Here is a 14,860-nt window from a genome sequence, read left to right as displayed (position 1 = left end):
GAAACAAACACGTTACGTCACATCCGGGGAAAAGAGTTGCGTTGTTTGGCTAGTAAAAACCTTTCATCCGATTAAACGAAAGAAAGGCGAAAAGAAAGGCGAAAGTTTTTAGTGCAACGGGAAAATGTGAGTAATTAAAACTATAAAAACAAGTAACGGACAAACTGGTACCGGAGGTGTTCGTCCACTTTTTAAAAAGTTCGTTATCAAACGGCTAGCCATAAACACAAATACGACCGGAAGTAGCTGAACAGCAGAAATGTAATTAATCCCCAAAAAAATTAGTACAGAAGATTCATTTATAAGGTTTTAACTGTGTAATTAATATTTAGTTAATTAATATAATAATAATAATTAATATATTAGATATTGTCATGCCTTACGATGTAACAAGGGTGTACCTCACCCAAGTGGCCTTCCTGCTATCTTTACGTTTTATTACATTTTATACTGTTTATATTTTAGTTTATATGTCCTATTTTTGCTGCATGTGTCTCTTAGTGTCGTGTATGTCCTGTGGTGTCAGTGTTTCTTTTTCTCCTGGTTTTTATCCAGTATTCATTATATAATGCCTGGTACCTCTGGTATGAATAAAGTATCTATCTATCCATCCATCTATCTATCTATCTATCTATCTATCTATCTATCTATCTATCTATCTATCTATCTATCTATCTATCTATCTATCTATCTATCTATCTATCTATGTATCTATCTATCTATGTATCTATCTATCTATGTATCTATCTATCTATGTATCTATCTATCTATCTATCTATCTATCTATCTATCTATCTATCTATCTATCTATCTATGTATCTATCTATGTATCTATCTATGTATCTATCTATCTATCTATCTATGTATCTATCTATCTATGTATCTATCTATCTATCTATCTATCTATCTATCTATCTATCTATCTATCTATGTATCTATCTATGTATCTATCTATCTATCTATCTATCTATCTATCTATCTATCTATCTATCTATCTATGTGGAAGTGGAACAAAAACAAAACTGGATAAAGTTGTCAGCTTTTCTGATGATTCCCGTGTTGCTGCCACTTGAATTTTGTTTTAGAAGAACAAACATCCTTTAATAATCTGCTTGGGGGAATAATTTTCTTTCCGCTTTCAGTCTCCAGCAGTTGAATATTAACATTTCTTCTGTCTCTATTTTCTTTCTTACTAGTGTGGGTTTTTCAGCATTATTTGTGTTATTGATGTCTCCATGGCGATGAGTATTCACCACTATTGATTTGTTTTCGAAGTTCAAACGTTCAGGATTGGAGAGCCATCCCCTCAGGATGGGGGTTCTGCTTCAGGACCAGCTGGACGGACCCTGAGGTTGTGTTTCGGCGTGTGTGTGAATTCTCTGGACACGTCGAGATGACCTGAGCTGATCGGAACGCCCAAAAGGGAGACCAGAAAGCTTTACTATTTTGTCCATTTTGAAAAAAAGAGACCCAAAGACTTGAGATTCCGTTTTAATTCACACAGAATGAAGCTTATCAAAAAACAAACATAAAATTATCAACACAGGAAAAACAGAAGACGTACGCCGGAAACCACAGGAGATGAGCATCAGGACGTCTTCTGAAAAACAAACACCAGGTAGATACCTGGACGGGGCAGAGAGAACGGGCATGGTCATTATTTACCATCGGCTGAAACTTTTTCTCTGAAGCTGAAAACAACTTGAAAGTGAAACTTACTGGTTGCTTCCCACTCTGATCTGCTCAGGGTCCCCTGCACACAGAGACAACACGGTTAGACCGAAGTGGACCAGAACCATCCTTTACCTGCTTCCTGGCTGCAGACCCACCAGCGCATGTTTGACTCCAGTTTTGTCGCAGTGCTCTTTAGCATGGCGGTATTCTCCTTGGCTGTCTGTCGCCAGCTGACCGCCGTCCTCACCGGGAAACGGCTGAAAACACAAAAGACGTTTTGTAACAGCTGATGGGACGAGTGAAAACAGACGCAAAATGGATCCTTACCTCCAGCGCCATCATTTTCTTCATGAGGCTGCGATGATGCTCGTTCTTCACCTTCTCTTGGAAGAACTCGGAGAACCTCTGCTTGGACACCAGACGCATGTTGTAACGCTTCGCCATGCTGACGCAGAGACAGATGGGTTTTAGCCCAGGACCCGGTACCAGAACCTTCCTGCGTGACCTCGTCATAATCAACTCACTGTTCGAACAGAGGGAAGTAGACGAGGAACTCTGGGACGTCGACGACGTCCTCCAGGCTGAAGTGGTACTGACATCTGAACAGAGGGTAGTCGCCTTTGGACTGGAAGGAAACGTTGAACACCTCATTGCCGAACGACAGCGAGTCGGACGCCTCCAGACGTTTCCTGTGGAGGTGCGAAGACGAGGCGGTTCAAGGCGGATCAGGTCGGAGCGGCGTTAAACGACACGTTGGTTGTCAAGCTTACACGAGTTCGAAAGCGTCTGGCGTCGTCCCGATGAAGAAACCCCCGGGTTTCAGGCGCTCACAGGCGTTCCTCAGCATCATGTCTGCCTTCTGCTCGCTCTCGAAGGAGTAGTGATAAACGAACTGACAGCTGCAGACGTCGAACGTCAGCGCTGGGTCGTCCAGCTTCTCTGATAAAACCTCCTGAATACAAGAGAAGAAACCACAGTTAGTTAGATCTGTACCGTCCAATCAGAGCGTCTCTGCTCCTGATATGGGCGTGTCTTCGCTCCACCTTTGAGCAGTCGGCCGTGATGAACTGAGCGCTGTAGATCCCGTCGTTGGCGTGACTCCTCCTCTTCATGTCCTCGTAGCGACTCTGACACTGCTCCACAGACACGGCAGCGATATCTGGAAGAATGTATCGATCGTCAATCGCCGTCTGATCAGGACTTGAGGTGATCCGGCTGCAGAAGAGAGACAGACTACGACACAATAGACTGTCCGATCAAACTAATCAATAACAGGCCACTACCTGCGCAGACCAGGTGATCAATCCGTCCTTTCCTCCACTTCAACAGATCTCCTCCTTTCCCACAGCCCAGGTCCAACACGCACACCTGTTGAGACCCCGCCCCTCGGACCTGCTCCAGAATCTCACCTGTCAATCAAACAATCGGTGAGAACGAATTTCATCACACCCGATGTATTGATAACGAGTCGTGATTACCAATCAGGACGCTCTTCAGCCAGTTGTTAAAGTTCCTCATGAAGAAGATTCTGCTCCGACTTCGAGCAGCGCGGCCGACCTCCTGCAGGCGGTTGTAATGCCTCGCCACCTTCACGCTGTGATCGGGTACCTGGAGGATCAATAACATGTGTCATCAATCATCTGTAACATCAGCGCCGATACACGATCAATCAGTCAGTAAATGTACCACCTCCTTGTTGGGGGAGTCATCCCTTTCCCTCTTTGGTTCTGACTGAACCGATTGAGGCTCCATCAGTCAGGCTTTATTGATCCGGTTCAACAAAACCTAAACTGATCAGAGAGGAAGAGAACAATAACAGTTATTGATTTTTTTGTTACTTTCACATAAAAAACAGAATTTACTCCTGACGGAACCCTCAATATGAGTGTGAATCCGTAAAGACGATCGATGCAGATGATCGATTGGTGCTAACAGGCGATAATCCACCAATGTTTAACCCGATAACACGACCCGATCCTCCCGGGTCGACTCGTTGTGTCAGGAGGAGCAAATAGTTTAAAGTTTTTCCTGAGACGGAAGTTTGTTTTCATTCTGCTCATAACGGTGACGCTAGCCGCTAGCATGCTAACACCTCCAGAGGTTAACCAGCAACAGTCTGACATAAACAGCCAGCAACTGGTCAGGCTGGTTCAGACGCGTCAGAACTAACGAGCTGCGAACCGAAACATGAACGTTTAAACCCCAAAGCTACAAGAATCCGATGTAAACTCACCGCGTTTAGCCGACAGGACGCGCAGAACTGGCGTAGCTTCCGGGTGTGTTACGTCATCGCTGTGCGCCGCATCAGATTTCCGGGAGGATGCGCCGGGTCTCTCAGTTGTTTGTTTTCTTCGTCACGTTTGTCTTTTCGTTCATTCATTCTAAACTTATACGTGTTTCCATCTCCATTTAATGTTTATTTTTCTATCAACTTTAACACAACATGTCTTGGTGGTTTTTATTTTTGTAGTTTTCTGTATCAGTTGTTTTGTTGAGGTTTGTATACATGCACTGACTTTAACATGAAACCGTTAGCGTGAAACGATTAAATATAAAGTTGTTTCAAATGAGATTTTTCTTTTGTGTTGTTGTGATTTTTCCAGTTTATTCCGTGACGTCAGATGTCCAGCAGGGGGAGCTGTGCACCTCACCTCAGACAGGTGAGGGAATTGAACCCGGAACCTCCGGGCCTTTATTTTAAGTGTAAAATATACAAATTTAAATTCTGTTTGAATGTGAATAACTGACTCGTCTGATTCGAAGCAGCTGAATAAAAAATATGAGCCCAAAAACCTCAGATGGGTGAGGGGATCGAACCCGCAACCTCCTGAACCATAAAGAACCAATGTCCGACCAACCTCTTTACCCACTGAGCTACTCAGATTGGAACGGAACAGAACACGGTCACATTGTGTTGATGTGGTGGCGTCAGCAACCCAAAGTCCCTGCCCTCTGAGCTCCCAGCAGCCTCCTCATCAGTCATGTTTGTCCTCCATGAACTTAAACAGCTGTGTGAATTTAAATGATCACTAGTCAGCAGACATCGGAGAGCCACAATTCAACTTACGAACAACCTCTTCGTACCAACTGCGTATTTTGAGGACTAGCTGGTGTGAAAAAATTCAAATTTGAATTCTGTTTAAATCTGAATAACTGACTCGGTCCTATTCAGAGCAGCTCTCTCCTGAACAGAAACTTTCTTTCTTAAAAACATTCAGTGATTCGTTGTTCCTTCTTCTCATCAGGATGAAACGTTTGTTTGGGCTCAAAAATATGAGCCCAAAAGACAGGTGTGGGGATTGAACCCACAACCTACTGAACCAACACCCAACCAGTCGCTCTACCCACTGAGCTACTCAGGTTGAATACTTTCATGAAGAGGTACCGAAATTCATTTCAGCAACTCCTCTTCTTTCAGCCCGTCCATCAGGAGGCACTGTTGCCTAGCAACATCACCAGCTGGAGTTGATCAATATTGATGAGTAAAGGTCCTTTCAGTCAAAACAGAAACAATAATCGGAAAATGTGTGTTTTGAGGTGACCTGGAATAAAATTCCAAGACAAATAAAAAACATTTCTGATCTGTAGACATCTTTGTTTGTTAAGTCACAAAATAAGTGAAGTTTCTAAAGGGATTCGATCCAGCGACCACCCGCTCCACAGACTAACGTCTCTACCAGCTGAGCTGTGGTTGGTGCTGGGCCTCAGCGCCTCGTCAAACAGCAGACAGGTGAAACCTTTTCCTGCAGGCGCTCCTTCAGACAGCTCTTCCTCCGTCTGCTCGTCATTGCTCCTCAGCGCTGAAGATGGCTCAGTGGATAAAGACGGCGGATGCGATACCAGGAGATGTTGGATCGAATCCTACCCTGGGCGACAGGTAGGACACCGAACTGCGTGTGAGGGCGGGGTCAAACAAAAAAAGAAGCTTCAAAAACCAAACAACTTCAAACAAAAGCGATTTCCGGGCATTTCCGTTGCGTATTTCCGTTGCGTATTTCCGAATTTCATCTCCGAATTTCATCTGCGAATTTCTGAATTTCATCTACGAATTTCTGAATTTCATCTGCAAATTTCTGAATTTCCATCAATTTCAACAAGTTGGACTTCAAGGGAACAAAGAACACAAAAGGTAAGTGGGTTTCATTTTTGACTTTGTGTGACTTTATAATTTACATATTATAAATCAGGCCCTCTGTCTATTTTAGGTAAAAACTACAACTTTTAAGTCGGTTAGAATCTGAATGTTTAACTCGTCTGATTCTGAGCAGTTCTCTCCTGAACAGAAAATTTCTTTGTTTTGTTGTTTCTTGTTTTCATCAGGATGAAATGTTGTCTCTCTCTTGTCTGCCATCAGGTCAGCTGACTGATCACACATGAAGTCCTCGCCGCCATTTGTTTCTTATTCTACTGTAGCGTCAGGCTTGAAAGTCTCTGTAGTCTCCATTGTGTCAACACGTCGGTGGCGTCCTGAAGTCTCGTCCTGAAGTCTCGTCCTGAAGTCTCGTCCTGAAGTCTGTACCATCTGAGCTCCCAGCAGCCTCCTTATCATCAGAATCATGTTTCTCCTCCATAAACTTAAACAGCTGTGTGAATTTAAATGATCGCTAGTCAATAAACACCTGAGAGCCACAGCTCTAAAAGATTATCCCGAAAAAACCTCAGACGGGTGAGGGGATCGAACCCACAACCTCCTGAATCATAAAAGAACCAGTACCCAACCAGCCTCTTTACCCACTGAGCTACTCAGACACCTTCATAGAGGTGAAACAGAGCTCATTTTATCAACTCCTCTTTCAGCCCTTCCACCAGGAGGAGCTGTTTCCTAGCAACATCACCAGCTGGAGTTGATCAGTACTGATTAGTACAGGTCCTTACAGTGAAAGAAGAAACAATGATGGGGAAATGTGTGCTTCATGACTGACTTTGAGAACATTTTCTGAAGAAAGGCCAACAGGGCTGTGGCTAAAAAGAAGGAGATGACGTGGAAGGAAATTGCTGCTCAAAGTAAGTTTAAACGTATTCTGTTGCAATCATGACAAATTTTCCGGGGAGAACGGCTTGAATGATAGTGTATTAATTTATTTTATTTATCCTGGGGGGAGAGGAATACTTTGCAGCAGCTCAAAATGAAGTACATTCCAAAAGTTTGGGTTCACCCAGACAATTTTGTATTTTCCATGAAAAGTCACGCTTTTATTTACCACCATCATTTGTATTTGAAATAATATTTTTTTCCTTTAAACTTTGCTTCTGTCAAAGAATCCTCCATTAGCAGCAATCACAGCATTGCAGACCTTTGGCTTTCTAGCTGTTAATTTGTTGAGGTAATCTGAAGAAATTTCACCCCACACTTCTAGAAGCCCCTCCCATAAATTGGATTGGCTGGATGGGCACTTCCTGTGTACCATCCAGTCAAGCTGCCCCCACAACAACTCAATGGGGCTTAGATCTGGTGACTGTGCTGGCCACTCCATTACTGACAGAACACCAGCTGTATGCGTCTTCTCTAAATAGTTCTTGTACAATTTGGAGGAATTCTTTGGGTCATCCTCCAATTGTAGGATGCAATTGGTTCCAGTCTAGAAATGGAACCCTCCATTTCATGTCCACATGAAATGGAGGGGATAAAATGGAGTGATAGTATTCCTTATCCCAAATCCCTTTTACCCTGAATAAATCTGCCACTTTACCAGCACCGAATCAACCTCAGCCCATCGCGTTACCCCCCCAATGCTTGACAGATGGCTTCATGCACTCTTTCAGCATCTTTTCAGCTGTTCTGCATCTGATTAATGTTCTTCTGTGTAATCCAAACACCTCAAACTTCGATTCACCGTTCCATAACTTTTTTCCGCTCTTCCTGGCCAATGTCTGTTTTTTTGTCCATATTTATGTTTTTCTTTTATTGGCCAGTCTCAGATATAGCTCTTTCTTTGCCACTCTGCCCTGAAGGCCAGCAGCCTGGAGTCACCTCTTCACTGTAGATGTTGACACTGTTGTTTTGTGGGTACTATTTAATGAAACTGCCAGCTGAGGACCTGTGAGATGTTATTTCTCAAACAAGAGACGCTATTCTTATCTTTTTATCTTCTTGCTCAGTTGTGCAGCTCAGCCTTCCTCTTTTCTTTAGAGCCTGTTTGTGCTGTTCTCTGAAGGCAGTAGGACACACCATTGAAGGAAATCTTCAGCTTCTTTGCAACTTCTCACATGGAATAGTCTTCATTTCCCAGAACAAGAATAAACTGTCAAGTTTCACATGACAGGTTAATTTTTCTGGTAATTTTGAGCATTTAATCGATGCCACAAATTTGATGCTCCAGATACGCAACCTGCTCAAATGAAGGTTGGTTTAATACAGTAGCTTTCTAACCAACTGTTTTCAGTGGTGATAACATGATTGCACAAGGGTTTTCTGATCATCCATTAGCCTTCTGATGCAATGAGCAAACACAATTAACCATTAGAACACTGGAGCGCTAGTCGCTGGAAATGAACCTCTATATCCCTATGTAAATGTTGAAATTTGGCAATTCACAATGGAAATGTGCGGAAATCAGTTTTCTTGTAACTTATTTGGTTAGAAGTTGGCAGTGATAGTCTTCAATCTGAGTAGCTCATTGGGTAGAGACGTTGTTTGGACATCTGTTCTTTATAGTTCAGGAGGTTCTGGGTTCGATCCCCTCACCCGTCTAAATCTTTTTGGACTCATCTTTTTGAACAAAAATCAGTTCTGCTCATCTTCTGTGTTTCTTGTTCCCTTAAAGACAAAGGTATTGAGATTTATATAATTTCAGAAATTTGCAGCAGAAATTTGGAAATTCACCATGGAAATTCACCACGGAAATACAAGTGATCCTCAACATATGAACACAATTGTCGCCAAGAGGTTGTTCTTCAGTTGCATTGTTCATAAGTCCTTATTTGTTAAATTTCAATCCATAATTGCTCTTTGAGGTCATTTAAATGTTATTACTACTCTAAATACTAAAGTTCTATTCCCTGAAACTGACCAGAAATGATAACAGAACACAAAAAAACAACACATAGGGAAATAAATGCAGTTACAGGTTAATTAGAGTTAATAAGTAGCTCTAAATTATTTTAGAATGGAAATCAAAGCACTAGCTTTGATTTACAGTCTCACTCACACTGGCCTTCTCCCTCATTTTTCTATTTTATCCGGTTCTTGAGAGTACAAAAAATGATAAGGTCAAGGTCATCTTATTTCATCCCCTTTGTCACCCGAGTAATGTGCTTTTTGTTTCATCTTTCTGTCTGCAACGGTTGCAAAAATATTTGGTGGATTCGCTAACGAACGGACAAACACACGAACACTGACAATCACAGTACATCACGGCTTTGAAGCGGGATGTTATCAAGTTTGTCATTTCACCAGACTTTACGTTTTTCCACCACAAATGTTGGACATTTGAATTCACTAGAAAACTGTTCAAAGCACATAATGTTATGTTACTGTACAATAAATAGGTATAAAATTATACATAATATATTAAAATATATTTTTACGATCCGCAGTGCACTGGCGTTGCGCCTGGAGTATGCCCCACCTCACGCCCTTGGCAGCTGGGATAGGCTCCAGTTCCCCGTGACCTGCGCAAGAGGATGAAGTGGGTAAGAAGAGGAATGAATGAATGAATATGTGTATGGTTTTCAACTCCAGCTGGTGATGTTGCGAGGCAACAGCGCCTCCTGATGGACGTGCTGAAACAGGTGGACCTGGTGAAATGAGTTCAGCCTCATTTCACCAGCCTCTTTACTCAGTGGGTAAAGAGGCTGGTCGGATATTGGTTGTTTGTGGTTCAGGTGGTTGTGGGTTCAATCCCCTCACCCGTCTAAGTTTTTTTGAGTTCATGTTTATGAACTGTGGCTCTCAGATGTCTGCTGACTGGTGATCATTTAAATTCACGCAGCTGTTTAAGTTCATGGAGGAGAGATATGACAGATAAATGGTGACAAGGACAGTGTGTGATCAGTCAGGTCGATCACTTCTCCCCATCGTTTAATCCACTCCAATGTGTCGACTACACATTACAAGAGAGTCAGATGGGGTTTTTTTGCTTGGGGACAGGGGTTACCTATGGCAACCGAGGCTGCTGACGCCTTACCCTGAACAGGGCCCCCAACAGAACTTAATCCATGCTTACTTCAGGATGAGAGTCTGAGTGGAGATGACCATATTCCTGCTGAAGGCCTATTTCCAGTGCCTACGTCTACTCCTACGTCACCTCAGGATGATTCCTCAGAGGGTTTGTCAAATAATTGTGTTCTTCATACTATTGCCACTATTAGAGGAGAACATTTCACTGTCTTAGTCACATCATCGTCACCACCACCGCGGGAAATAAAAACATACAATGTATATTTCATTTGGTCATCTTTATTTCCTACAAACACAAAATTAGTTTTTGTATGGTTCCAACAGTTCACACTCTAATAGTTAACTTGATTCACCTGTGACCGTCACCCACCTTAAACATGTTCTCCAGTATTTCTATTTCCAGATCCTTCCTCCTAATTTGGGCGTCTAAGTTAATTGTTCATAATAATTCATCTTATGACCAACATCTCTGAACCATTTCTGTTTGTATGTTGAGGACTAGCTGTATTCCCATTGCGAATTTCTTAAATTTCACAATGCAAATTTCTGAATTTCCACTAATGACAACACATTGGACTTAAAGGGAACAAAACACAGAAGGTAAGGGGAACTAAATTTTGCTCAGAAAGATGAGCCCAAAAGCCTGAGATGAGTGAGGGGATCGAACCCACAACCTCCTGAACCATAAAGAACAGATGTCCAACCAACCTCTTTACCCACTGAGCTACTCAGATTGAACACTTGAATCAAGAGGCAGAATGGAGCTCATTTCAGCAGCATCTCCCCTTTCAGCCCGTCCATCAGCAATATCAGCACCGGTGGTTTATTTTTTCTAACCATCACCACCATAGTGCATTCTGGGACAGGACCACCCACGAGAAGAAAGAGTTCAGATGCAGCTTTAAAAATATCTCTGATCTGTAGACATCATTGTTTGTTAATTCACAGGTGAAAATAAATGAAATGGCATGTACCCGAGATGTACCAGAAGTCCGTGGTGTAGCGGGTGAAGAGAAGGGGAGAGAGCACGGTTCCCTGTGGAGCCCCTGTGCTGTTGAACACCACTGATGACAAACAGTCCCCCATTGCTGGATTTAACACTGCACAAGGCTTCACTTCCAGATGGGGTTGTAAAAGTAACACATTTAAACACGTCAAGTGTGTAGCTGGAGATAAGAATGACATTTTTGTCCTTCTTATGAAAGCAAAATTGAAACTGAATGTGGAACTACAGTAGAAGTGTTAAGTTGTGAAATAACACTTTTCAGCAGAGCTCTCTTTGTGCTTTGATTATGTTACATCACACAGCTTGTGCTTTGATCTTCTCATTATTTAAACCAGTAGACAGTTTAAACAAGCAGCTGTTGGTATTGTGATGGAAAGAAATTCAAAAATGCTAAGATTAAGACGAGCTGTGGAACCTTTACATAACGCAGTGATCTGTGCTGGGATCATCAGTTTCAATGTTCACAGGAACATCATGGTTAACTGCAGTCCATACTTTGAGTGAGTAACTTACTGAATATCAATGTAAGCTGATATAGTTATAGTTCACAACCTGATCATACTCACCACCAGGTGACAATCTGTTGTAGGCTCAGCTTCTGTCTTTACCCAAGTGTCAAGAGCATTTGGCTGTAGATCAGCTGACACGTCTACTAGGTTAATCATTGATCTGTGACCCGGGGTTCACTGGTACCAAGAGTTCTAGTTACACCCTGATGCTCAAACACTGTGTTAGTTATGGACAAACTGTGGCCAGCACAGAAGTCCAACAACTGAACATTGGGTTCCGATCAGGCAGGCTGTTCCTCCCAATCACAGCCCTCCAGATTATGATGTCATTGCCCACATGACGCCACATGATTTATCATCATTTGTTTTCAGTTTGGTCACATGATGTAGTATTACAGTTACTTTATTACTTTTCTTTATTGACAGCGCCCTTTTCTACCGACATGCAGGTGATAGAACACATTTTACCATACCAGGCGTGTCTGCAGAGATGATGGAGCTCATCATTGACTTTGGGTACTCAGGTTCTGTCTCTGTGACAGAGAACAAAATACAAGATCTGCTTATAGCAGCTGACTATTTGCTTTTAACTGACATTGTAGAGGCATGCAACAACTTCCTGGAAGAGAATCTCACTCCAGAGAACTGCATTGGTGTTCATCGGTTCACCATCTCACGTCCTGAAGTGCAGCACAAGGCTCACTTCTTGTTAATGAATGAGTTTGAGGAGGTTGTTTCCAGCCAGGAGTTCCTGGAGCTCAGTTTGCAGGAACTCACTGACATCCTTCATAGGTGGATCAACCATGCACCTGAGCAAAGAACCTCACATTTACCTGCACTCTTGTCAAAGGTAAGACAATGTTCTGTCATTATGCTTCATTGAAATGTTCAGGTTTAGTAGTTGGCTTGTGTTTTACAGGAAAAATAATTAAACTATATGGTTACCGGGGTGCTCCCACGACAGCAGGAGGAGCAAGTCTAGACAATGGATGGATGGGCCGTCTTCTATCTGCTTTTACATCTGCTGCTAAATTACATTTTAGCATGATAAAGCAACAAAAAAATGTTTTTGTCATTTAGTTGAGTCCTGTTGATACAAAAACATTTTTGAAGTTTAAAGTCAAATCAGACTGTTGGTTTTTATTGTAGTTTCTGTCTGTAACAAAAATATGGAATATCAAAATTTCATTCTTTTCCATTTAAATTCTCTTCTGTTTTCTCTGTTCCTTTCTCCTTGCCTGAAGTCTTGAGTTTTTGAGTGTTTATGGATGATTTTTAACATCATATTACACACAAATTTCCCCATTGTGCGACAATAAAGGATTATCTTATCTTATTACCGTGTTTGAGTGATGTCAAGAAAGACATCAGTTAAACCAACTACATCAACTGATAAGAGATGGAGGGACTCCAATGGCTTCAAAACTTCTGCTGCTAGAGGAACACTTCACCGTCTCAGACGACTCTGCTCTGCAATTTGTAGACAAGAGAGGCTCAAACAATTTATTCTCTGGTAAATTTAAATCACGCTGTATGATTATACTTTTGCTGATGTTGTCTGGAAATGTCCAGCCTAATACAGAGTCTCCTACCTCCATACGTTGTCTCTCGACTCTGTTAGATGTTAAAAGCAGAACTGGTCTTGGTTTTATAAATTCAAATATTGGAAGTCTTGTCCCCAAGATGGATATGATGAGAATCTGGGCAAATACAACAAATGTTGATATCAGGGTTCTTTCAGAAACCTCCTTAAAACACATGTCAATTTTGCATAAAATCTGTTCACGACTTAACACAAAACGACCTGTAGCTGTATTTTATTTTATTACGTGTTGTTCTTATGTCCCATTATTGTTTCTGGTCAGTCTTAGGAAATAGTACTTTAAAATTTAGAGTAGTAATGATATTTAAATCTCCTCAAATGGAGACTATAGATTTAAATTTTATAAATAGTGACTTACTAACAATTCAGCTTACAAGCAACCTTTCGGAATCAATTCTTTTTCTATGTTGAGAACTAGCTGGATTTCGATTTAGAATTTCTGAATTTCAAACTAAATTTATGAATTTCCACCTTGGACTTCAAGGAAACAAAGAGCATAGAAGGTAAGTGGAACTAATACTATCTGTGAACAATCACTAGTCATGGAAAATCTGAGAGTCAGCAGCTGAAAAAGATGAGCCCAGAAAACTGCCGACGGGTGATGGGTTCGAACCCAGAACCTCCTGAACCAAAAACAACAGATGTCCAAGTAGCCGCTTTACCCACTGAGCTACGCAGGTTGAGCACTTCCATGAAGAGGTGGAACGGAACTCATTTCAGCAGCTCCTCCTCTTTCAGCCTGTCCATCAGGAGGCGCTGTTGCCTAGCAACATCACCAGCTGGAGATGATCAGTATTGATTAGTGAAGATCCTTTCAGTCAAATGAGAAACACTGATGGGGAAAAGGTGTGTTTGGACTTGAAGGAGAACTAGAACCAGAGATTTACGTAACATTTTTTTACATTTTTTTCTAACCATTACCTGAGTGCATTCTGGGACAGAACCACCCATGAGAAGAAAATGTTCAGAGGCAGCTTTAAAAACATTTCTGATCTGTAGACGTCGTTGTTTGTTAAGTCACAAAATAAGTGAAGTTTCTAAAGGGATTCGATCCAGCGACCACCCGCTCCACAGACTAACGTCTCTACCAGCTGAGCTGTGGTTGGTGCTGGGCCTCAACACCTCGTCAAACAGCAGACAGGTGAAACCTTTTCCTGCAGGCGCTCCTTCAGACAGCTCTTCCTCCGTCTGGTCGTCATTGCTCCTCAGCGCTGAAGATGGCTCAGTGGATAAAGACGGCGGATGCGATACCAGGAGATGTTGGATCGAATCCTACCCTGGGCGACAGGTAGGACACCGAACTGCGTGTGAGGGCGGGGTCAAACAAAAAAAGAAGCTTCAAAAACCAAACAACTTCAAACAAAAGCGATTTCCGGGCATTTCCGTTGCGTATTTCCGAATTTCACTCTCCGAATTTCATCTGCGAATTTCTGAATTTCATCTGCAAATTTCTGAATTTCATCTGCGAATTTCTGAATTTCCATCAATTTCAACACGTTGGACATCGAGGGAACGAAACACAAAAGGTAAGTGGGTTTCATTTTTGACTTTTTATAACTTTATAATTTACATATTATAAATCAGGCCTTCTGTCTATTTTAGGTATAAAGATTGCAAATTTAAATTCTGTTGGAATCTGAATAATTGACTCATCCGATTCGGAGCAGCTCTCTGCTGAACAGAAACTTTCTTTTTCAGTAACATCTGCTGGCTTGTCATTCCTTCTGTTAAAATCTCTGCTAATGCTTGCGATGCTAGCAATGCTAGCGTTGACTGATCAGACCTCTAATTAGCGTACTCCTCTGTTTTGATTGGTTCACTCATGTTCAGCTGTTTTCTTGTCAAGTTTGAAAAAAATTGAAATAAATTGGTTATCTGTATGAAAAGTATGGCTTTGTCTCGCTACTGTTAATGAACAATTTTTAATGTTGGACGTTGTTGTCTCTTTA

At 41.9% G+C, this 14,860-nt stretch overlaps 1 protein-coding gene and 3 long non-coding RNA genes across 5 annotated transcripts; 3 read left to right on the top strand and 1 right to left on the bottom strand.

The window, feature by feature from the left end:
* Positions 1 to 9: 9 nt before the first annotated feature.
* Positions 10 to 1,866, top strand: LOC137607113 (uncharacterized). The gene is made up of 3 exons (XR_011037959.1): positions 10 to 126; positions 1,276 to 1,618; positions 1,748 to 1,866. It is a non-coding gene; the product is annotated as an uncharacterized lncRNA (long non-coding RNA).
* rnmt (RNA (guanine-7-) methyltransferase) lies at positions 1,476 to 4,141 on the bottom strand. Of its 2 annotated transcripts, none has more exons than XM_068332561.1 (11): positions 3,908 to 4,141; positions 3,364 to 3,464; positions 3,153 to 3,282; positions 2,958 to 3,083; positions 2,718 to 2,833; positions 2,445 to 2,626; positions 2,199 to 2,363; positions 2,002 to 2,119; positions 1,830 to 1,931; positions 1,720 to 1,753; positions 1,476 to 1,626 (listed from the first exon to the last, which is right to left on the bottom strand). In XM_068332561.1, the coding sequence occupies exons 2-11, from the start codon at positions 3,424 to 3,426 to the stop codon at positions 1,589 to 1,591; spliced, it is 1,074 nt and encodes a 357-aa protein (XP_068188662.1). In that variant the 5' UTR covers positions 3,427 to 3,464; positions 3,908 to 4,141; the 3' UTR covers positions 1,476 to 1,588. The 2 variants fall into 2 exon arrangements, with proteins under 2 accessions (XP_068188662.1, XP_068188663.1); XM_068332562.1 differs by having other exon boundaries at positions 3,364 to 3,459.
* On the top strand, positions 2,796 to 5,232 carry LOC137607110 (uncharacterized). The gene is made up of 3 exons (XR_011037956.1): positions 2,796 to 3,101; positions 4,278 to 4,334; positions 4,441 to 5,232. It is a non-coding gene; the product is annotated as an uncharacterized lncRNA (long non-coding RNA).
* A 750-nt stretch (positions 5,233 to 5,982) lies between these two features.
* LOC137607115 (uncharacterized) lies at positions 5,983 to 13,006 on the top strand. The gene is made up of 3 exons (XR_011037960.1): positions 5,983 to 6,678; positions 9,211 to 9,306; positions 10,742 to 13,006. It is a non-coding gene; the product is annotated as an uncharacterized lncRNA (long non-coding RNA).
* The last annotated feature ends 1,854 nt before the right edge of the window (positions 13,007 to 14,860 follow it).

This window comes from Antennarius striatus, chromosome 14, assembly GCF_040054535.1.
Source record: "Antennarius striatus isolate MH-2024 chromosome 14, ASM4005453v1, whole genome shotgun sequence".
NCBI lineage: Eukaryota > Metazoa > Chordata > Actinopteri > Lophiiformes > Antennariidae > Antennarius > Antennarius striatus.
Note: the sequence above shows the minus strand (reverse complement) of the source record. Positions and strands in the feature narration are given on the sequence as shown.

Coding starts and splice junctions, on each gene's coding strand:
- rnmt (XM_068332561.1), bottom strand. CDS start 3,426: ATGGAGCCTCAATCGGTTCAGTCAGAACCAAAGAGGGAAAGGGATGAC. Junction 2,834..2,957: donor TGATCACCTGGTCTGCGCAG/GTAGTGGCCTGT, acceptor ACATTCTTCCAG/ATATCGCTGCCGTGTCTGTG. Junction 2,120..2,198: donor TACTTCCCTCTGTTCGAACA/GTGAGTTGATTA, acceptor TCTCTGCGTCAG/CATGGCGAAGCGTTACAACA.